This window comes from Corvus kubaryi, unplaced genomic scaffold, assembly GCF_017639235.1.
Source record: "Corvus kubaryi isolate FWS band 111438036 unplaced genomic scaffold, C.kubaryi_AGA036_p1.0 37308, whole genome shotgun sequence".
NCBI classification, from domain to species: Eukaryota; Metazoa; Chordata; class Aves; order Passeriformes; family Corvidae; genus Corvus; species Corvus kubaryi.
This window is the reverse complement of record NW_024581096.1, coordinates 11,510,214-11,532,607: the sequence shown is the minus strand read 5'-3', so window position 1 is coordinate 11,532,607 and position 22,394 is coordinate 11,510,214. Positions and strand designations below refer to the sequence as shown.

The window sequence follows — 22,394 nt, the reverse complement described above, 5'->3', positions numbered from 1 at the left end:
ATTCAGTGAAATGGGGAATTTGTTTATTTGCTTAAATCTCTTCCATTAATTATAAATTTATTGTTGGAGAGCTTGTGGTTTGTGGCCTAATACTTCAAAAGCAACATTTATGTCCACGCACTTGAAATAGAATCTCCACCATGTTTTACTTGAGAAGCAGCTGAAAAAATGCACAGCAGCTTTCAAACACTTTGATTAAGACTAAAAACATACTTTCTGTTTTGTTTTGGCTTTCAGAAAATGTTGAGTATTAGTTGTAAAGTTTGTTTACCATAATTAAACATCCATGGTCAGAGCCTTGATTTGTTTCTTTTGGGGAAAGGAGTGATTTTTGTAGAATGTGACCCTTCCTGTTCACCACTGGTCAGTAACCATCTTCCCAAATACAGATTCTGATCTTATGGTTTCCCCTTAGCTGCATCCACTAGTAGGTCTCAGATCTTCCTGAGTTCCTATACTTGGTATAAATCAGGTGCAAGAGTTGCTGCCTCATATTGGGACAAATTATAGCTATTTATTCACTTGTGCTAAGTTGCCTCTATGATGGACAGCAGCACTTTTCACTTTGGCTCTTGAGGTTTCAGCCATGACTGCATAGTATATAGTAGAAAGATTTTTAGCAGTCTTGGAACAGATTTCCTGAAAATGTTGCCTCGGAGAAATACAGTTACTACTTTTTTGGTAGTGCTTTTAAGTTTGTGCTATGTCTAGAAACTGATACCCTCTGGGATTTTTCTAGTTAGAGCTGTTTAGTTTGGTGAGGCTGCAAGAGGAAGCTTCCTCTATTATTCCTATGGGAATATGTCTGTTGGAAACATATTCAGTAACTTCTAAATATGTCATTCATTTCTGCAAAGCTGCATATAGTGTATTTATACAAAAGCCTGGCATTTGTGCATTTTTGTACATGTACTGTAACTTCAGATCACATTTTGTCTGGAAAAGAGTGTGGGTGTAGCAAGTGCTCAGGTTAATTAAAGTGAGAGTGCATAGTGCCAGATGATGCTTTACAATAGCAAGCGTTGTTTCAGAGAACTTACTCAGAATGCTAGCACATGCTAAAATCTGCATGGAAGCTTCTTTGCTGCTTTTGTAACAGAGGCATGGGAATGCATATTACAGCCATATGTGTTTTCTGTGTGTGCTCACACCAGTTTCCATAAATTACTTTCAGTAAAGTGGTACTCACAAGTTTTGATAGTAGATTAGTGGTCTCTTCTGTCCTTTATTTCAGACATGAAATCTCAATAGTTCTATGCTCCATCACAGATTTTGAAATGCTTTCTTTTTAACAGTAACGGTTTGGTTGGATAGGACATGTTCTTCTGAGGCTAATAACCAGTAGTGTGGAGGTGTTTATTTCAGAGAAGCAGCAGAAATTTTTTGGGGGGCATTCTTGCTAAAAATTATACAACTTGGCTAAGGCAATGCTCAGGTCTGGGGTCTTTTTTTGATGCTGAGGTCCTTTTATTATATTTGGTACTGGTGGGAAATGGGGATTGGAGCCTTGTGGTAATTATAGTACTTTCTGTAATAACTCATTGTTTCTAATAAAACTGTAAAAATATTTAACTTCTACCAAACAAAGTCTCTCAAAGTGGGAGGCAGTCTGTGTTTCAGAAGAGGAACTAACACAGGGTTTTGCAGAAGTGCCTTCTTTGAAAAGCAGCTTATCATTCTGAAATCTGATTTTCATGCTTTTGCTTTATTAAGAGGAATCTTTAGTGCAAAAATCACTACTGCAAAATCCAACAAACTTGAGCTAGTGTGTGTCAGATATGCATAAGGAGTGATTTTAGATTACAGACTTCCTTCCTCATATCTGAGTGCTTTCTGCAGCTGTGTTTTTATAATTCTGTTCTTTTGGGGTACTTGGCTCTTGGATTAAGTGGAGTGTATTGTCTTTGATTGTCTTTTGAGTGTATTGTCATGATAGAGAGCTGTGAAATTTGAAAAGCTGTTTTCATCCTTGTCCTCTGTATGGAAGGGCAGGAGTTCATCTCTTTCTACTTTCTCCATCAAGAAGGTCTCTCCATTGATTAGTTTCACAAGTAAGTTTTCTGTATCTGTTAGTGAAAGGAGATTTGAAGATCTAGGCAGTTGGCACCAAAAGTTACATTCTAATACATCCATTACATTTAGTAGCTTCAGTACTGCTAAGTAAGTCCTTGGAACGTGACGTAACTCAGGTCTTCAGTTCCCATTGCTCCCCTCACAATGGCCTCTATACCCTCATCAGATACAAAAATGTGTAGTATTACAGATAGATTTGGCTATTATTTCTCAAGACTCAGATTATCTGAGTTGGAAAAAAAGTGATTCAAAAGGGATGTTACAGAAGTGGATTGACTTTTTCCACAATGATTTCCACAGGATTGACATCCTCTTCTCTAGTTACGTTGTGATATTTTGATGGTATAATTTCTTCAGGAAGGTAGTGAAACTTAGCGCGCACTTTCTTCTCTTCTAACTACTGCCAGTTGTCACATTTCCTGTATTACTTGGTGCAGTTGAAGGCTTTTGAAACAAGTAGAGGTCTATGTTCTGAACCAATTTTGTTTACTTAACTGAAATTGTGCTTTGTTCATGTTCTGAAGTTGACTACTCCCAGAAAGTTCAGGAAACCCTCTTAAGTTTTAGAAATTGTCCCAGGAATTTCTGTTGTTCTCAGGCATCTTTTTTCCTTTTGGGAGATGGGAATGTTGAGGGAGAAATTTCATTTTGGTAACCTCAGTTCTTTGCATTAACTTGTGCTTTGCCACTGTTCAGGTACATGAGTTATTTTTGTGTGTAGTTAAGCAGTTCAAAGTTAGTGCATCACTTGCAGACTAAACTTTCCTAGAACATTAAATGAAGTTCTTGTTTTTCAAGATTTAGACCTGCTACAGAATTAATTTTCAGATACAAAGTTTATACATCAGGATCTTTCATGGTTTTCTAAAAACTCCAAATACTGTGAAACAAAAATGTTTAACATATTAATGCTAAAAGGAGCTTGAGTCTTTTAGCAACAGGAAGAGGGAAGATAACCTTGAAAATTACATAAAAACCCAGAAAGTAACCCATCTTTTTCAGATACTCTTTTTCAAATTGATTTAGCTTTTTTATTTTACTCAGATTTGCTAGGTTTTAATCTGAGCTCTTCCATACATAAAGTGTGTGGTTAGATTTTAGGCATCTTCAAAGATACTTTTCTATAATACCGCTGTTTTTACAGATTGAGGAGTTCTGCTTTTGCTTGTAAAAGGCACTGTTTTCTGGCATTTGTGAAAAGAGTAATGAAAATCATTAACCATTTCATTGGGAGGATAATATTTTTTTTTTAAACTTGAAAGCATTAGATGAATTTTTTTAATGAGACAAACTGACTTGTTTATGTGTGTTTTTCCCTATATATTTTACCCCTGAGGGTCCATTTTACCCACTTCTTTGGAATCTTACTGTGGATTCTTTGAATTAGGAAGTATTGAAGCTTTAATAACTTTATTTCCAATAATTGGATCAGTTAGGGGGCATTTGGATGCCTGCTGTGGGCCCTTCTTTTTTTGGTTCGTTCCAAGCCCTTAGCAGCAGAGACACACATCCCAAGAGTGTGAATCTGCCGGAGCAAAACTCTCAAAACTACAGTTATAGGTAAGTACCCTTTTTCTCTTACTTTTTAAGTTCTTACCCGGCTCCTCTCCCTTTCTCCCCATTACCCATCTCCCCCATAAAATTCCCTAAAGAGGAAACTAATAGAAGAATACTATTATGAATGAATAGTTTGTTTATGTCTAATTTTATGTAGCCAATTAATGAAATGACAGAATGTGTAATTATAACCAGTATATTAGCATTCATTTCCAAAAATGTTGTAGGGGGCTTATTTCCTTAAAAATGGGGCTTTAAGTAGTAATTTGTATAGTAGTTTTGCAGATTACAGTCATTAATACCAGAAAGTGAAGAGATACAGTGCGAAAGATAATTAGCTCTGTGTGTAGTAGAATGTGAGACTTAGTTATCATGTATTTTGTGTATAGAAGCTTTCCTTAGGTCTGCATTTTGTAGAGTAATGTAATGGATGAAACTGGTGCTTCATATAGCTCTTCCAAGAAAAAGCAGCTTTGCAGCCTCCATGTCGTGTAGAAGACTGATATTGTGTTTGTGTGTGTTCAGACATGTTTTAAGAAAAGTTAAGGGAAGAAATTCCTGTTCTATTAGAGGAATTGCAATGAAATGTTGCAATGTTTCCACCCATCTGGGAAAAGTTACTTCCTTTTACAGTTTTTGTAAAGATTAAAATACTTACAAAATGATTTTTTTTTAATGGTAGGGTCATATAATTTAATAGAATTTTTATTTGTGCTCATATGTAACATGACATCAAAATTCCTCTATTTATTCTAGGTCGTGCTTTACATAGGGTAGTGTAGAAAACTGCTCTTGCAAGAAGGTGTAGGAAATAACTAAACTGTAGCAGTTTAGCAAGAAGCCTTCTTTGTTTCAGTCTACACCATGAACTAAGACTAGAAAATTCAATATAAATTTCATGTAATGTATACCCTTGTTTGTACCTGTTTGATGAAAGGATTTATGATACTATTTACCCAGTAACAACTTACATTCTGGGAGACTCATTTCTCTATAATGTTTTTAAATCTTGATAAAGAAATGGCATGAGTAGTGAATAAACCCTATTAAGAGCTTAATCCCATCATTTCTGTAGTTCGCAGTCACTAAGTTCACTCTGACATCAGCCTAAGAAGACACAGATTTCTTTTTCAATGTCATGCAATATAAATGTTACTGATCTAGTTAATTGATGGTATTTTTGAGTGCAAGGCGTTGTGTCAGAACAAAATCAGCAGCTTGAAGGGAGAAGGGAAAGTCACTTCTTATTTCTAAAGTTTTCTGTCTATACAAATGAATGAAAATCCTGTTGGATATGTTAGCTGTGGTACTTTAGTTTTCATTCAGTCTGATATTAGTGTGTTGCATTTTTCTTGTGGAATTAGATGCTGCACTGGGTATTTCAAAGTAAGTGCACTTCAGGTTTTGCTCAGGTATTTTGAGATTACAAAACTGTAATTTTGCACAAAGCAATCACGTGGATAAAACCCGGTGTTTATGTTGAAAAATCTATCTCATAAATAAATTAAAGTTGTATGGTTTGTAAGACAGCAATATTAAATTCAGAGAGCTTAAGTTCAGTTTCCAATCTCTAAACAAAAGTAGATATTTGATTATACTTTCCTGCAGTTTAATTTTTGTTATTTCCTGGTGTAGTATTTCCTTTGTATTACTGTAGTTGACAGAGAATAATGAGTTACCAGACATCCTTAAGTAGAAAAATTCGTAACACAGTATGATGAGTGTGTTATTGCTATATTTAAGCAAGCAAACAAAACTTCAGAATATTCATTTTGATAAAGTCTTCTACACCTTAAGTTATGCCAGGGATCGCTGTAGCCTTTTCGTGTTTTGAACTGAGTTTAGACATCCCTTCTGATGGGGTTTCCTTTTTGGACAGTGACCAGAAGTTCGATGAAGTCTTTTAACAGGTCGCTAAAGATTAGCAGCTGTTTCTGTTCTGAGTCTTGCAAGTCCCTTTCTTTGAACTGCAGCAGCTGGAAGTCCTCTGGTCACTTCTTCAGAGATTTTTGGAATTACGTGCCATTCTATAAAGCTTCCTATAAGAGGTTCATGACTGTATTTTCTTGATTTCTTCTGTAAGGGAGGAAGCAGTGAGAATAAAATCTTTGCCTTGTGTTGGCTAAATCTCTCCTTCAAGGGGAGGAGCTGGTACTGTGGAAATCTCTTCTACTGATGTGAAGGGTTCTCTTTGGTTGTTCAATTCTTTTTTTCAGTTGGCATAGGACTTTGAGGGGAGATCACATGGGAGCAAACTCTCATGGTTGTCAATGGTGTGCATTCATGAAGGAGTAGGAAAGAATGGATTTTTGCCCTCACTCCATTGATAGGTCATCCATTGGTAACCATTGAAGTAATTTTAAAGATTCCTTGTATACAGATTAGATTCTTGTGTTCTACAGAGCACTGTTGGTTGGGGGAAAAGGGCCCTTAGACAGCTTTGAAGAGATATGTGAAAAATAACTAAGAAAAGGAAACAGTTGACTGTAGACATATGTTTCTTATTTGGACATTTATCTATGTGTCACCTGTTGAAAATTTCTGATCTTGATTGCTAATTTAAATAAGATAAGCTTGTAATTTGCCTCTGTCTGACTTGTCTCTGATGTTGTTAAAAATCGAAGGTTTGACAATATGTAATAACCCCTTAGGACTACTATATTTGAGTTAAGTTTATTAATTAGTGATGTCATTAAATAAGTGATATTTCAAATGAGTGGAAGTAATCTCTAATATGAGACATTAGAAGAGTTAGAGCTTTAAAAATGTAAAACTCTTAAGTGATATGCTTTACAAAAAGAAAAGTTGTACTTTCAATTACCATTGAAATGGTTCATCTAGAATTCAGCATTAGAGGATCAATCTTATTTGTGTCTCTGAAGAGGGGAATATTCATATTTAACCATTTTGGATATGAAGTCTCCCACTGAGTCCCTTGCAAGGTGTAAATGGGGAAACAAAAATTTATCGCTTTTGTCTGTTTATAAGTATACCAAACAGTATTAGTAGAGGGAAATGTTACCATTCTACTAAAAGGAAGCGTAGCAACGATGCTCATGGCTATTATTTAGACTTGTTACCTTTTCACAGATACTTACAAAAGGCCCTTTTCAATTTGCTAGGCCAAGCAGTTCTAGAGCTGGGTATCATTCAATTATACTTAGTTGTTTTAAGAGTTTATTCTGGGATTTAAGGCAATCATCAGGCTTTCAAGGAAGCAGTAACCTAGGGGTTTCAGCATTAAAGGGTTTCAGCATTAAAGGTGTTTTGACTGCTGCTTTGGAAAGATTCATGGGTGAGTAAAAGAACAGAGATACTTTTATAATACAGCTCTCCTCATCCAGCTGCTGCTTCTAACACTTCCTCAGCTTCCAAGCATCTTTGTTTTCAGGATGAATGTTCTTCAAGTCATGTTTGCCTCGTAGTTTCAGCAGAAATGTATCTCAAGGTGTCTGTGGTTATTCCAGTGCAATGTGGTTTTTTGCACAAAGGTTCCACAGTAATTAATTAATTTCTTAATCTTAAAGTATTCATAACTTGGATGTGCAGATATTTCCAAAGGTGAAGGCCATAACCTGTTTCCAGGAATACTGTTCATAAAGGGATTGGTGGGAGATTACCACTTGGAAATCCTGCTAATTTTTTTGCCATGTCACACTTGTGGTTCCAGTAATGTTTTGTTTCTTGTGCCACAATGAATAATTTCATTTGCTAGAACAGCTCTACTATTTTTCAGTATAATGTAGCTTATGATCTTGCTTTGAGTTCCAAGGTACTGCCTTTTTTAGTGAACATGTTGCAAGGTAAAAAGAATATTCTTATGGATTTGCCAAGTCAAAAGGATTCATACGCAGAGTAACTGGGATCAGACTGTTCTCTGAACTACCATAAATTTGTTAAAGGAATTGGAAAAAATGTAGATATATTTTGAATATATCTACAGCCTCAGAGAAAGGTGGAGGAGTGAATAATGGTTTTGGAAACAATCTGAAAACAATGAACTTGTATACCAAATCATTAATATAGTCAGAAAGCTCTTCTGTAACTTACTGCATATTCTTTTTACTATGAAAACTGTTATAAAGATGGAAGCAAAAGTGTCCTGATCACACTTTATTGGACTAAAGAGCTTGTGAGCCAGCATATTTGAAACTGCGACAAGCTTTAGATCTAGGTCTGTAGGATTTCAAAGAAAGACATTAGTCTGATATTTTGGTGAAGTCCTAGATCCCCATATTAATAGAAATACTACTGTCTATGGAATGAAGTGGATGAAGCTTGGATACTGATGCCTTGAAGGATATGAAGTATATTTCAGTGGATGTTGTAAAAGTTCATCTGTTCATTTTGGGACTCATGACTTACGAAGCAGGTATATGCAAACTAGCATATATTTGACTGTAAAAGAGAAGATCTGAACACATCTGTTTTCAGAGGTTCACTACTCTATCCTCCCTTATCTCTCTGATTCTAATGCTCATATAGCTGAAAGTGAGTTCAAGATTTTATAAAGCCCACAAAATCCAATGGTATATTTCAGCTTTCAAATTTTTGCAGCTGTCATGTCAAATTAAAAAGTTTTTATCCTTATTCAATGGAGTTTTTTCATTATACTTGATGAAGGCAGTGGAACTATGTATTCATCCTACCTTTTTTCCCCTAGTTCAACCGGATATTTTCTTGTACTCGGGACAGCTTTTTTGTCCTAGATACAGAATTCTCATAGAGGCAAAGCAGTAATGATCGAGTCTAGTTTTGAGGCTCACCTTCAAGATGCACTGGAAATACAAAGAAATCTGTGAGTCATCTTAACTCTGTCTGCAATCACCTTGCCATCTAAGAAAATAAAACTTTTGAAGGTGTCCCTTTCTTCTCAGACAAGATGTCAAGTTACTAAAATATCAGTATGCTATTGTCAAGAGAAATGAAGAATGTGCATCAGAAGAGCTATGTATTTAGAGTGAATATGTGTGCCAAGTTGTGATGTGACCATCTACTTTTGTGTTGTCAACTTACAATTTGACATTTTGGATGATGAAGAGCAGCAGCATGTTGAGCCTGGTCACTTACAGAAGTCCAAGCAAGAAAATTGGCCCTACTTGAATTATTTTGGTTGTTTATTCTTGGTGCCTTCAGCATGAGGGCTCTGAAAGGTGAGTTTTGAATGATCCAGCTACAGCTGTTTAAGGCACCATAGCTTGTGGCCATCTGCTCCTATAATAGGCATAAGAGAGGAAAACATTTTCTTGCTTTTAACTGAATCATTCAGCCTGGTAGGTTAATACAAACCACCTTCACTGGTGCCTTATGGTGATTCATTAGACAGTGAAATGTAGTTGTGGAAATATGAATGCGTGTTCCCTTCTGTAACAGGTAATAACTTCACTTAAAGGGATGGGGCAGATAATGAATAACAGTAATGTCTTAAAGACTACTGTTAGATCCACCATCAGAGCTTTTACAGGATTTTTTTATTGTGCCTGGCATTTCTGGACTAAAATGACAAGGCTGACCAACTTTCTCAAAAGAATGCAAGTTTCTGAACTTATGTTTCAAAATTTAAAGAGTTTTAATTGAGAAGTAAGGTAATGATGTGTGTGGATGTATTGTATATTTGTTTTCTCCATAATGTAGAAAAAATCATCTGTGTAAGTCCTCATATGAATCCAGCAGCTGCTGTAGCACAAAAAAAGCAAAAATCTCCATGCTAAAAAGCTGCATCTTTGATTTGGAAAATTTATTTTGCTTCACACGTCTATCATGAAGTTGGCAGTCATTCCTACAGGCTTTTATTGAGCTTTGCAAAGTTCTTTTTTTGCAGTTGATCAGTTTCTGCATGGAGTTTATTGTATCTGTCCTTACTGTCTTCCAGCCACTGAATCTTGTACAGAATTTTTGTGTTTTAGAAAGTTAGAGATACCCAAATAGATGTGAGGATGAAAGTGATGGGGGGGAAGAAGCCTGTTTGCTTCACTGGAATTGACCATGTTACTGCTTGTTATTGTGGCCTAATTTTCATTTTGGGGGTGATCCTTCAAAGTATTTCTAAATAAGAATGTTCTAAAAATTTACAAGAAATTAGAAGTCATATATTGTAATTCTGGTTTACAGTTACAGAGGAGTGTGTGGCTTTTTTCATTGGGATTTATTTCCCTCTTTCTTGATTGCATCCTCCTTACCATTCATTCACCTGCTCTGAATAGGAGAGCTGGTTCATTGTGTCTAGTGATAAGGCACCACAAACGTAGGCACAAAGTACATCTTTCTTAAGTTGCATTTGTGGTCTAGGGATTTTGACAATACATCTGTGTTTAGTCATTCCTTAGACTTAAAATCATATTCCCTGATTACAGAGAAAGTAGGATTTTTTTAGACAAATTACATGGTGATAGTTGAGAAATGAGAATATATGCCTTAGTGCAGGTAGGGCATCTAGTTTTCATGGCAGAAATTATTTTTAGTTTAGAGTTCCATGTTGGTAATATAAATGGGTTGAAGTTTGTACGAGTAGAATATACTCTTTTGGATACTTCCATGTGCTTCTCATTTCTATGAATTCTACCAGATTTCAGGTTGTGTGGTTGGCTCACTTGATTTTTCTTTATTCTGCACCTAATGATTTTTTAGTGTAAACTGAAAGGCTTATTGCAGAGTTGGGTTCTTGACAGAAAATTATTGCTATACTTTTTGTTTCATCTGTAAAAAGCATTATGATTGCAAAGGGAAAATACTCAAGTTTTTAAGTGTGTAGTGGTCCCCAACCTAATATGCATGTGTTATGGTAGAGACTCCAACCCTTGGTGTACTGCTTAGCTTCAAAGAGAAGCATGGAGTGGTGGAGTAGTTACTTTATCAGTTTTGTTCATTGTTTGTGTGTTCCCTGACTAAAATGTGTGAAGTCCAACTGATGCACTGAACCAAGTAGGGAAAACCTCTGTCATAATCTTTGCAGATCCTTGCTTAGTACATGTATAATAAAGCAGGTTGAATCTGCAGAAGATATCTTTTATAGTAGTATTCCTCAAAAAGTAGTTGTGAAGATGCACCTTAACTTTGACTTTTCCAGCTTCTGCTTCAAGTGTAATTGAGTAGTTTGGGGGTTTTTTAAATGGCATGGGGTTTTTTGGTCTTAATGTATTTTAGCTGCTTTATTAGGTGGTTCTCTTGGGAATTACACAGGGCCTTTGATTTCATGTGTTTTGAGGGAGGGGTTTTTTAATGACTAACTGGCATCTGTGGTAGACTGACAGTGAATGATAGCCTGAATACATGAAAAAATATTAGCTAGAGAAGTCCTATTCTTGCTTTTAAATTCAGTGGATTTTTCTATGTTTGCAATACATGCTGAGGAGGATTAATTGTGGGAGTGGAGGGGAATGGACATTCTTCCTTGGACATTTATCAGTTTTTATATATAGTTTGTGATCTTTTCTCTTTTAACTTTCAGATAAGCCTCTGAAGAAGCGAAAACAAGAAAACAAACCACCAGAGGCTGGAGGTGCTACTGGAGGAAATAGAGCAGCTTCTCAGGAGACAGGTTCTGCAGGAAATGGGGCAAGGCCAGCATTGATGGTTAGTATTGATCTGCAGCAAGCAGGAAGAGCAGACTCTCAGGCAACAGTAACTCAGGATTTGGACACCATCAGAAAACCTGAAGAAATTAAGCAGTATAATGACGGGTTTGTGTGTGTTCCCCAAGAAGACACTGTTGGAGCTCTTAAATTTAAACCTGAAAACCATCCAGAAATTTTTAGAAAAAAGTCAGACTTTGAAAGTCAAAAGACAGATATCCAGCAAAATGAAAGCAGACAAATGGAATTCCAGCAAAATGAGAGCAGACGGTTGGAAAGTAAATACAATGAGAGCAAGCAGTTAGAAGTGAAACATGAAAGCAGACAAATGGAAATGAAACAAAATGAGAACAGACAGACAGAATTGAAACAGAACGAGAGCAGGCAAATGGAGATGAAACAAAATGAGGGAAAACAAAATAATGGCAAACAGGAAATACGGCAGAGGCCAGAAACGCCGAAACAGAAGAGTGAAGGCAGACCTGAAACACCAAAACAGAAGAGTGAAGGGAGGCCAGAAACACCAAAACACAAACACGATAATAGGAGGGACTCCAGTAAACCTTTGTCAGACAAGAAGATAGAAATATCTAGGCACAAACTAGATGTGAAATCTGATCCTTCAAGGGTGAAACCTGAAAGTAGACCTGATCCAACAAAACAGAGGCCTGATGGGCGCTCAGTTTCTGATACACCAAGGCGTGACCATGATAGCCTTAAACAAAGATCTGAGGACAGGGGGGATTCAGAGAGATACAGAGGAGATCCATCCAAGATTAGAAGGCCTGAATATTTGAGATCCTCAAACAAAAGTGAACATGATTCTAAGCATGGTATTAAATCTGATGGTTCAAAACCTGAGAAATTTGAAAGGAAGTATAGGCAAGAGCCTGGTGATTCAAGGTTTTCTTCTGGGGAGCAGAAATCAAGACCTGATAGCCCTCGTATTAAACAGGAAGGTAAAGGGGATTCTAGCAAATCAAGACCTGATAAACCTGGTTTTAAGTCACCAAACAGCAAGGATGAACGAAGGACAGATGGTAATAAGAGTAAAGTAGATAGTAATAAAACACATGGTGACAATAAAGCAGAGTTTCCCAGTTATTTGTTGGGGGGAAGATCTGGCGCATTGAAACATTTTGTCATTCCAAAAATCAAGCGTGATAAAGATGGCAATGTTTCTCAGGATTCAAGGAAAACTGAATTTAGAGGTGAACAGAAGGAAAAAGTAGAGAAGATTGGGCTAGTTGAAGATCTAAATAAAGGAGCTAAACCTGTAGTTGTCCTTCAAAAGCTTTCTTTGGATGATGTGCAGAAATTTATTAAGGACAGAGAAGATAAATCAAGGGGCTCTTGTTTTAAACCTAACAAGAACAAGTCATCCAAACCTAATAAAGGTAAGATTGTTTTAATATTAATTGCATTATATGTTTTACACTCAAGTTCTTGTAGATTTTCTACTTCTGCTGTTAGAAATGAAATGCAAACATTTGCTAGTTTATGTGCTTGCTTATATGGGGATTTTGAGAAATAAAGTGAAACTAGTCTAAGGACTTGTCATTATTGGAAATCTTGCTACAATTGAACCTGAAATTATTTATTTACTTCAGTACAAGTTCTTAATCTGGCAACACTTAAATGGTCTTAGGCTGCACTAAATGATACTTCAGCTGCATTAGTTTAATATGGTAATTTATCCAGTGCAATGTAACTTTTGTATGTATAATTTTACCGGGTTTAGGTGTGTCTGTATGAAGTACTACCACTACTGTAAATAATGTAGCTGGAGTGATGGTAAATACTAAGTATGCAGCCCTAAGATTCTTGTATGTATTTAATTTGAATTGAAATGGGTTTTTCTGAGGCATGTTTTGACATGGTGGTAGTAAGAACCTAGTTGCAAAGTCCCATCTGCCTCTTTAATACTATAAATACAAGTCAGTTGAGGAGGTTCCATGATTGAGACTTTGTGATAATAAACTTAGAAAAACGTTTGGTCTGTAGAAGAATTCATATATCATTGTCTCTAGTGTTCATTATATGCAGAAAGAAGAAAGCTGAACAATTGGCTGGCATTTTGAAATTAGTATGTGGGCAGGAAATAAATCAGAATAGCTTGTAGGTTTGATATTTAACTGATTATCTCTTCTGCGGATTAACACTTTTTAAAAATAAGATTGCTTTTCTTTTTGGTGCTTTAATTTTGGCTTCTTTGGTTTCAGACTGAAGTAGATAATTTCACATTGTGAAATCAGTATTACTAACTAGTCAAGTTTCTGGGTTTTTTAAATGTTTAACATTAAAGAATTTAAATTTCTTATATAGTCGTGTTTGTAGAGTTGTTGTGCCTTAAAATAGACAGATCAAAAGCCATAGGAGATGTTTACAGCTGTATGCAGGATGATTTATAAATCCATTTCCAGGTGTATAATCAATGCAAGATGAAAACATTTTCTTATATAGCTGGTCTGGTTAGAAATTATGTAGAAATCATCTTTGTGAGTGTGTTAACTATTTTACGTGCATCTGTAAAGAGGTGTTGTCTGTATCATCAATTTCTTGTGCTATGCCTGTTTTCTATCTACTAACTTGTTTATATTAACTCTAAAAAGTCTTAATAATAATTCATGATGTATATTATTTCTTTGTAAAATACTAGCCTCCTTATTAGGGATTTCTCTTTGTCCTGGAAATAAGAACATTGTCCCTGTCCCTTTTTGAGGTTTAAAACAGGCAAAATTTCTATTTCTAATAACAGGTATCTAGAGTTAGCCATAAAACTATGACATCTTTGTTCTCAGTTTAATCTGAAGGTTTCAGATAAAACCCTTATATTCTAGGTAGGAAATGCTAAAAACTTTCCGATGGAACTAGGGTCTAGTGTCACTAGGATAGATTTTGAATTCACACAATTCTATGCGCAGAAAATCAGTTCCTTTAAAGTCTTCAGAACAATAGGCAGTGCATGTATGCTTTCCAAAATGTTTCTGAATTATTTTTTCTTGTAGTCTATATTACATGTGGTTATGTATCTAGAACGCTTTAGTAGTGTGTAAAAGTTTTAATGACTTTTGGTGTGATTCTAGTAGCTGTCACAGATGAGCAAAGCATTGATTTTAAAGTCAGGTTTATAATTTCTCTACAGTGTTTTTCTGCATTTTTTTTTTTTCTTTCTGAAGTAATCTTTTTCTTGCGTACTTTTAAATAACTTGGGACATATTTGTAGGGGAAAAATTGTTTGAATCTGATATGAGTCTTTTTGCAATTGTATTCAGAATAAGGTTCTTACAATGATACTAGAAATAGGTTTAATGAAAAGAATAATGTAACTATTTTTATCTTACAAATCAACTTTTGAGCGTCCAGCAGGCAGATTTTGGAGAAAGTGTCTTTGAATGGCAGATTTTTGATGTGTAATTTAGTTCTGTATTTTTTTCCCTGGTAACTTACTTCCTAGAACACATTATGCTAATTAACCAGGTGAATTCCAGTGTACCTTTGAAAAGGTACATAATTTATAAAGTTCTCTCTCTTCATCAGGCAAAGTCTATTTGTCAACAGCTAACTCATATAGATGTGTTCGTGCCACTGCCACAATGTCCTCAGTCCAGTTGAAATAGTGTTCACAGTTCTACTTGGTGCCATTTTTAGTTATAAACATTTTAATACACTAGGAAATGTAATTTTTGTAAACCTTCTTTTAGTTCATCCTATACTGCTTAGTAGATTGTAGCAATTCTTTTCTAGTGTTGCCTTTTAGCATCATTATTCAACTTCTCACATGCCTCTTATGCCATGTAGCTTAGTATATTTTACTTTATCTTATTTCATTACCCTTGTATCTCTTGTCCTTTCTTTTTTGTTTCTCATCCATCCCTCCCTCAAGAAAATGTCTTCTCCTGGCTTTGTCATGTACAACTTCATTGCTATAAATTATCTGAAATGCAGTTTAAAATAGGGTTGCTCAGCTAGTTTAAAACACCATGTAGATAGTCATTCTGTCTTAAGGCACTAATTCCCATTCATTACAAAACTCAATAACATTGACTCATATTAAGCTACAATTAATTCTTTGCAAACTGAAAGTTTGTACAACTTTTTGCATTGTTTCAGTAAATTTTGAAATTGTGTCGTTATTTGCATTGCACTTCAAAAAGACAAAGTAACATTCTCACCGAATTTTACAGACACATTTGAAATTTTATCAAGTTATGAATGGGAGGGGTAGCCACAGTCTGTGACTGTTAATATTGAATCAATCCAAGAGTCCCTTTTGGCATTTACAAGGAAGAAGGAACTTCTCTCTCTCTCTCTCTCTCTCTCTCCTGATCTTTGAGCATTTTTCTGAAAGATTCTCTATATCTCAGAGGAAGTTTTGCATTTTTTTCGAAGTACTTTTGTTACGGGGTCTTGTGGTGAAGTCTTGTGGCCAATTTTGTCCAGGTCAGAATGAACTGTGACATTTTCTTTGTCTGATTTTAACATCTGTGAATGTCTTTTATCTTGGTTTTAATGCAAATGTATGTTGTTGTGGGATCCATGAAACTTTTCCCTTTAAGCTTGTGCCTGCGATGAGGAGGTCATGTTTGCTGTCCTTTCTTTTCAGAGCTTCAGCGAATACCTTTTCTGCTGCTTTTTAGACCTATGCTGATCACCTGTGTTGGGATGGGAGCTGTTAACAGCTTCACATTACTGCATTCTGAGCAAGACAAATTTTCCATTGTTAAAGTATGAGTAATGAGAGAAGCTGTAACTGTCTGTATAAGGAGATGTCTGAGTAGGTTTAAAATATGTTTGAAGGATTGTCTTTGCAAAATAAGCATCTTTTGGATCTTCCTGCATCACCTAAAAGGAGTTTGTTGTTTTAAGGAAAAAAAAGGAAATTCTGATCCGAATGCTATTCTTCCATTATGTGTCTTGTTTTGGGATTTCATTATCTGTACAACACAGGACTGAAGACATAAGATTTTATTGCTCACTACAAGTCTTCCTAAATATACTCTGTTCCCTGCTGCCCTGGTGTGAAATTTGAGTAAAGATTTGACGTTTCTTTGAATGTGCTCTCCATACATACTCTTTACTGGATCAGCTAAAAATCTTACTGCCTAATTGTCTTCATGTCATTAAAATAATGCTTCTGGATTCTTCTGTGTTCTGTGCTTATATGGTTTGTTTGGGGTTTTTGGTTTGTTTGTTTTCAATTCCAGGTGACTTTTTCAGAGCCTATAGTAACTGATTCGGCATTTGTGTAACATGACAGTGTGTCTTTGGGTTCTAGCACTGTTGGAAATAGTTTCACTTGTGGAACAGCAATCAATTATCTTCTAGTAGTGACAAGAAAGGGAGCATTTCAGGATGAAAAGCTGTATCCAGATTGTGTGGGCTCAGATGAGTGAGCTTGTGATGCCTCTCACTGATTTCTAGTTAGCACTGCCAAACTGCTTAAAGGTGCTTTATGGTACAGATGAAAACTGTGGGCAGAAATGGAGTACCAATTTTAAACATTGTTTAAATCCTTCATGTATAGGACTTCTCTAAGGACAAAAATGGGTTATGGATGTTAGCAGATCAAATTTGAGAGTTCACACAAATTTATTTCCAAAATAACAATTTCTTGATGCTGAAATAGACATAGAAATCAGAAGGGCTGCAAGGAAATAACGGAAGTAAAAACATACTACCCTTGGAAAGGGAAAGCAAACTCAGCTTGCTTCCCATAAATTGTGCTTTTGTAAACGTTAGCATTTTGAAAATCCTCAGTTCCATATATCTTGAATTTGAAATCACTGTCTTGAAGTTCCTGGTAGCAACTGCATTTGCATGTGTCAAGGCCAGAGTAATAACCTGCTGACCATCTTGCATGTGCATGCAGCACCGGGGGGATGTATAGAAAATTATGCTGCATTTCATAGGAAAAAATACTGTATTTTGGCATTTACAGCAGAAAATTTGTAATGATTTTTCTCAGCTGAAATGTTTAAACCTTCTTCAAACTAAAATTTAATTGCAATTTAGAAAAACAGCTATGACTTTCATGAGAATTCTACAGTCTTCCTGTTTTTTCTCTTTTCTGAGATACGAATGATTACCTCCTCTCGGCTTGACAGGAAGAGGGACTGGCTCACCCTTGTGCCATTAGAAGTATTTCAAGATCTATTGAGTTTGCAGAGGATCCATTTTAGTATGCACTTTGTTAATTGACCCCTGATTATTTGTTTTTCCTTTCTCACATTTTGAAAACTATTCCAAGCATTGTTTAGGTAAAAGTCTAAACTATATATAACTTGTTAAAGTCTAGGAAGATCTGATTTCTCTAACATGCTTTGCACTGGAATGGTTTGTTCCTACTTGCAGGGAATTTGAAGGCGTGGTGTGTCTGTCCCATTCCAGAAAGTAGGTGGGATTTGTATGGGCATTGTACATATCCTCTTGGGCCTTCATTTTTGGTGCTAGTTTTTCAGAAGTAGATGTTGGATGAACTGGTATTGGTACAGAGCAGGAATCAGCCACTGCATACTGGAGTAATTTCTTGTGTTGAGCTGTTACCGGTAATAGAGGTGACATTTTCAGCACAGGGCTTTGCCTGGTGGCTGCTTTCCTACTATTTGTTTCCTACTTTAGACTTTTCTGCTAAGGTAAATATTTTGATTCTTGCTCCTACAGTATTTCTCTGGATAGGAAGAGTGAACTTTGTGTGTGTCACATCCAGCTCTTAGCAGCAACAATAAATTTGACCCAATCCACTAGTTTCATTATACTTTGATTCATCTGAAATATGATGCTTTGTCTATTTGCAGATTTAGGAGTGCATTGTTGAATTAGTTGATTTTTGAAAAATTACTTTGGCACATGTAAGTGATACACATTTGTTACCTAATTTGTCAGAACAATTTCTTCAAAGTCTGAAACTGCTCTTGGTTTGTGGACATGGATGCTTGATTGAGTTCCTCTTGCTTTTGGGAATAGCTAAGGGTATTTTGCATAAATAAATTTTGCAACAGTGCATTGCAATGTGTAAATGTGGCCCAGCAATTTGTCTGATGTCAATTAGAGTATGCAACGCGGACTTGCTCAGGTGTCTGAGGATCTAAATGTGGATGTTAATCTTGGATTGTGTGCAGGGATATGTGCTTGAAATTTTTGGTTTTAATTTTCTTCTAGCTAAAGGGTAAATTTGGCTAAATACAAATAGTAGAAAGGCTCACATTTGCTTCTGGAAAATTAACATCTCTGTTGCTCAACATTTTCAGCTGTTCTAGGTGACTCTTTTCATATAAGAAAATTTAAACTGTTTACTTGAAATTTGGAGTTTATTTTTGCTCCATGGGAATACTACCAGCAAACAGAAAAGAAGAGTATGAAATGTTTTTTGTCCTTCAAATTACTGAACTGTTGTTTGCATTGAATAACTTTTCCTTAAAAAATATATATTCTGTTTAATTATCTTCCAAGCAATTTTCCTGTACTATTTTATATTTAAAGCTAAAACATCAGCAATCTTTTGTTGTTCCTTATGTAATTAAGTTACCTTGAAGAAGCAAACTTAGTGGCTTCATGCAATAATTTCAATGATGAGGACTGAGAATGTTTCCATGCAATAGTAAGAAAAATAAGCAGGTCTTCTTGATGTGCCTAGAAGTCACAGATGAGATATAAAATAATGGCTTTTGCCATTTTTTGCTTATTCTCTGCAAAAGTTTTGGTTGTATTATATTCCTTATATTGAAGTTTTTCTCTAATCAGAATACATGGCTGGGAAAATACATTAGTCGTAAATTTCAGATCCCAAACATTAATCATCATAGGGTCAAAAAATGGTTTGGGTTGGAAATGATCTTAAAGATCATCTCATTCCAGCTCCATGGGCAGGGACATCTTAACGCTGGATCAGGTTGCTCAGAGCCCTGTCCAGCCTGCCCTTGAACACTTCCAGGGATGGGGCAGGCACAACCTTCCTGGGCAAACTTGTTCCAGTACCTCACCATCTTCTCAGTAAAGAACTTCTTTCTAACATCTGAACTAAATCTCTCCTCTTTTGGTTTAAAACTGTTCCCCCTTGTCCTATTGCCATCTGCCAGTGTAAAGAGCCACTCTCCCTCTTTTTTTATAAGCCCCTTTTGAGTACTGAAAGGAGTTTTAATAGAAGAATATTAACAGAAAAATGCGTGCTGAGTTTTGCAACTCTACAAAATACCTTAACTTCTTAATACAATAAATTGAATTGGCCTAAATTTCAATGCATATGTTCAAAAGCAATGACAGCAAAATCCAAAAGCACCCCCCAACACTGATTCATAAAAGTGAGGGAGTTTGTGCAGCACTACGTTTATTTCAATTGCCAACCGTGCTCCTTTTTATTCTAAGTACTGCTTTTTTTTTTTGTACATCATCTTGGAAGACCAGACTGCTCTAGCCTTCTTTTATCAATTTGTATACAGACAAAAAGCCAGCAATAAGGCCAGCAATAAGTTCCTACAGCAATCGGATAGCTTGAGAACATCATTGTTGCCAGTGTAAATGTGAGTTCTCTTGGCATCTTGGGAGAGTGTTTGTTGGATATATTCCCTGCTCTCTGCCTGGAAATTTCAGAGTTCTCTCTTGAAGTCTCTTCCCTCCTTCTAAAAATGTTTATTTTTTCTCAGAGTATTGTACTATTGTAAAATTGGTTTTGAATCTAAGCTGCTTAGCTGTGGTTAATGATGATCTCCATTGTGTCATAGAATTATTCTGTTTCCATGTCCAGATCTTCTCTGACCAGCTGGTCTAGGTCCCATCTTTCAAGGCCAGAGCTAAGGATCAGAGTAGAAGCAAAGAGCCTGAAACTTGTTTTTTTTAGGCTGGGAGCCTTTCCTTTGTGCTACTATTGGGGCAGATGAGGTAGAGTTGTTTCGAAAAATATGTTCAAGCAGGTTCTATGAAATGTAGGGCACACTTCTCCCCAACACTACTTTTCTCCATCCTGCTAAATTCATTGCATCAGAGAATCCTGTGCATGCAGCCCCTTGGATGGTGGTGAGAGCATCTGAGTTTCTTGCCCTTTTTCTGGCATTGAATGTATGTGAGGTGAGGTCTGGAGTTACCCCTTCATGTATGTAGCCAAAAGGTGAGGGTAAGGCACTCAATAGAGGGTTATATCTTTTTGGATACATCCTGTAGGAGGTAGCTGTATACCCTCCCATAAGCTTTACAGCAGTGAAATGGAGAGGGGAGAGGAAAGAGAAAACCTGCTGGAGTAAATGTACTACTCAGTTTATTTTTACCAGTATTCATTTATGATGTGTTTCTCAATTGATGATAGGGTATCGAGATAAAAGCGGGACTTCATCTTATGAGCAGATAAGTCCTCAAAACTTAAATTCACCTAATGAAATTATTGGGATTTCCCCATGTTTCCCCTTCTGTTCTTGAAACTGTTCAGGGCACAAAATTATTTGGACAAGTGTGAAGCTGGTGAGCAGCAGACTGATCACCAAGGGCTCAGTGCACCATGTAAAGAACACACTGGAGCATTTTAAGGGGGAACCTGGTGGAAATTATAGTGTTAAATTTCCACACTAGAGAAAGAATCCGAGATTTTCAGCTTTAACCAGCAGCCTCTTCATCAGTTTATAGGCAGTCATGTGGCCCTTTGCACTGCAGTGCTTGAATACTCTTAACAATAGTTAGCTATTTTAGAAGGGTGTTCATTTTGTAAACAGCTTCGTAACATAGGGAGTACTTCTATCCTTTCTTTTTTTTTTTCTTTTAGTTCCTTATCTAAAGTACAACCTTATCTGCATGAGTAGTTGCTGTAGATTAAACTTGTGAGTCTCTGCTTTTGTAGCTACAGTGACATGGCTGTTCAGCAAGATAGCAGCACTCTTCTTATGGAATAAGGATCATTTATTTCATTTAGCACAGGTTTGAAGGTTGTTTGGGCTAATTCAGAAAGAAACTGCTTCCCTTCCTGCATGTATATGCCTGACATAAGGGGAAAGTTAGGCTGTAAGCTTTTATTAGATAAGGGAGGAATATCCTTTATCAAATCCTCAGAGAGGACATTTACGGAAGGTGAGCTTGGCCTCTGTGGAATAATAACAAGACTGGGTATATTAGTCATCAGCAAAATAAGAAAAGTCCAGTAGCAGGTAATGTCTTTTGTGACCAAAAAAGAACAAGAAAAGGACAAAATTGAGCTGCAGCCAGTAGGGGCTTATTTTTAATGTCAAAATGAAGACGAATGACAGTTTTCTAGTATAGAAGTTCAGTGGTCAAACTTCAATTTCTAAATGCTGAGAAATGTGAAGTAAAGATTCATATCCTCACCCCAAACAGGTGGCATTATTTCCCTCTCAGACCCTTGTGTGTTCTTTCATATAATGTCTTCATAGTTGGAAAAACTTAATACGAATTTGCATTAACTGTAGTTTTGCTTATTGCAGACAATTAGCACACAAAAATGGAAAAGATATTTGTTTCCACTGTATTAATTCTCTCTTATAGTTATGAAAGTAGCACTTCAGAGTTTAGATTTCTAACTGTATTTGTAGTTCATAGGAAATTGTACCAAGATCTGATCTAAACTATGCATTTATTTTCCATAGTTTGGAAAGCAAAGATACATCATTACTGAAAAAATAAGAGTTTATTCATGTTGGTTTTGATTTCATGACAGGAACAGCCACTCTGATCCTGGAAAGCTCACCTAAGCATCAGTAAGAATCATCCTCTTTTCCACAGGTGCTTGTTTGAAGTTGTTACACCAAGCCTGGTGAAACTAATGTGAACACAGATTGGTGTGTCAAAAAATAATTGTGCTGTCCATATTGAAAGGACCCAGCAAAAGTCCGTAAGGGTGATCTGCCTGGATCAGGAAGATCTACTTGACTTGCAAAGTCAACACAAAGTGACATTGGATCCTCCTAAAGATTAGATAGGCATAAATATTAGCTAAAGCTGTTCTACAAAGTCGAAGCTGCAAAACACAGTACTGAACTGTGACTCAGATCTGTTCTGCTCCATTAGTTTCTTAAACCATATGTGGAGAAGGGAAATACTACATCCTCTAGATATTTATAGAAATCTTTCTACTATACACAGTAAAACCCTGTGAAAAGCTTCCCAGTCTATAATAAAATATGGGAGCTGGCTTACAGACTAATTTCTCACTGAGATTCTCTGTTGATCTTTAAGTGTATTATATTTTGTAAAGAA

The 22,394-nt window shown here is 36.1% G+C and overlaps 1 protein-coding gene across 6 annotated transcripts in view; it reads left to right on the top strand.

Moving 5' to 3' along the window:
• Window positions 1-22,394, top strand: part of NIPBL (NIPBL cohesin loading factor) — a 134,755-nt gene that overhangs the window by 65,239 nt on the left and 47,122 nt on the right. For 5 of the 6 annotated variants that reach the window (XM_042028480.1, XM_042028476.1, XM_042028477.1 and 2 more), the window contains one exon: window positions 11,078-12,598. The exons of the other annotated variant lie outside the window; for it this stretch is intronic. In XM_042028480.1, the coding sequence (XP_041884414.1) occupies window positions 11,078-12,598 (1,521 nt within the window). The remainder of the gene's footprint in view (window positions 1-11,077; window positions 12,599-22,394) is intronic. 6 annotated transcript variants of the gene reach the window in all.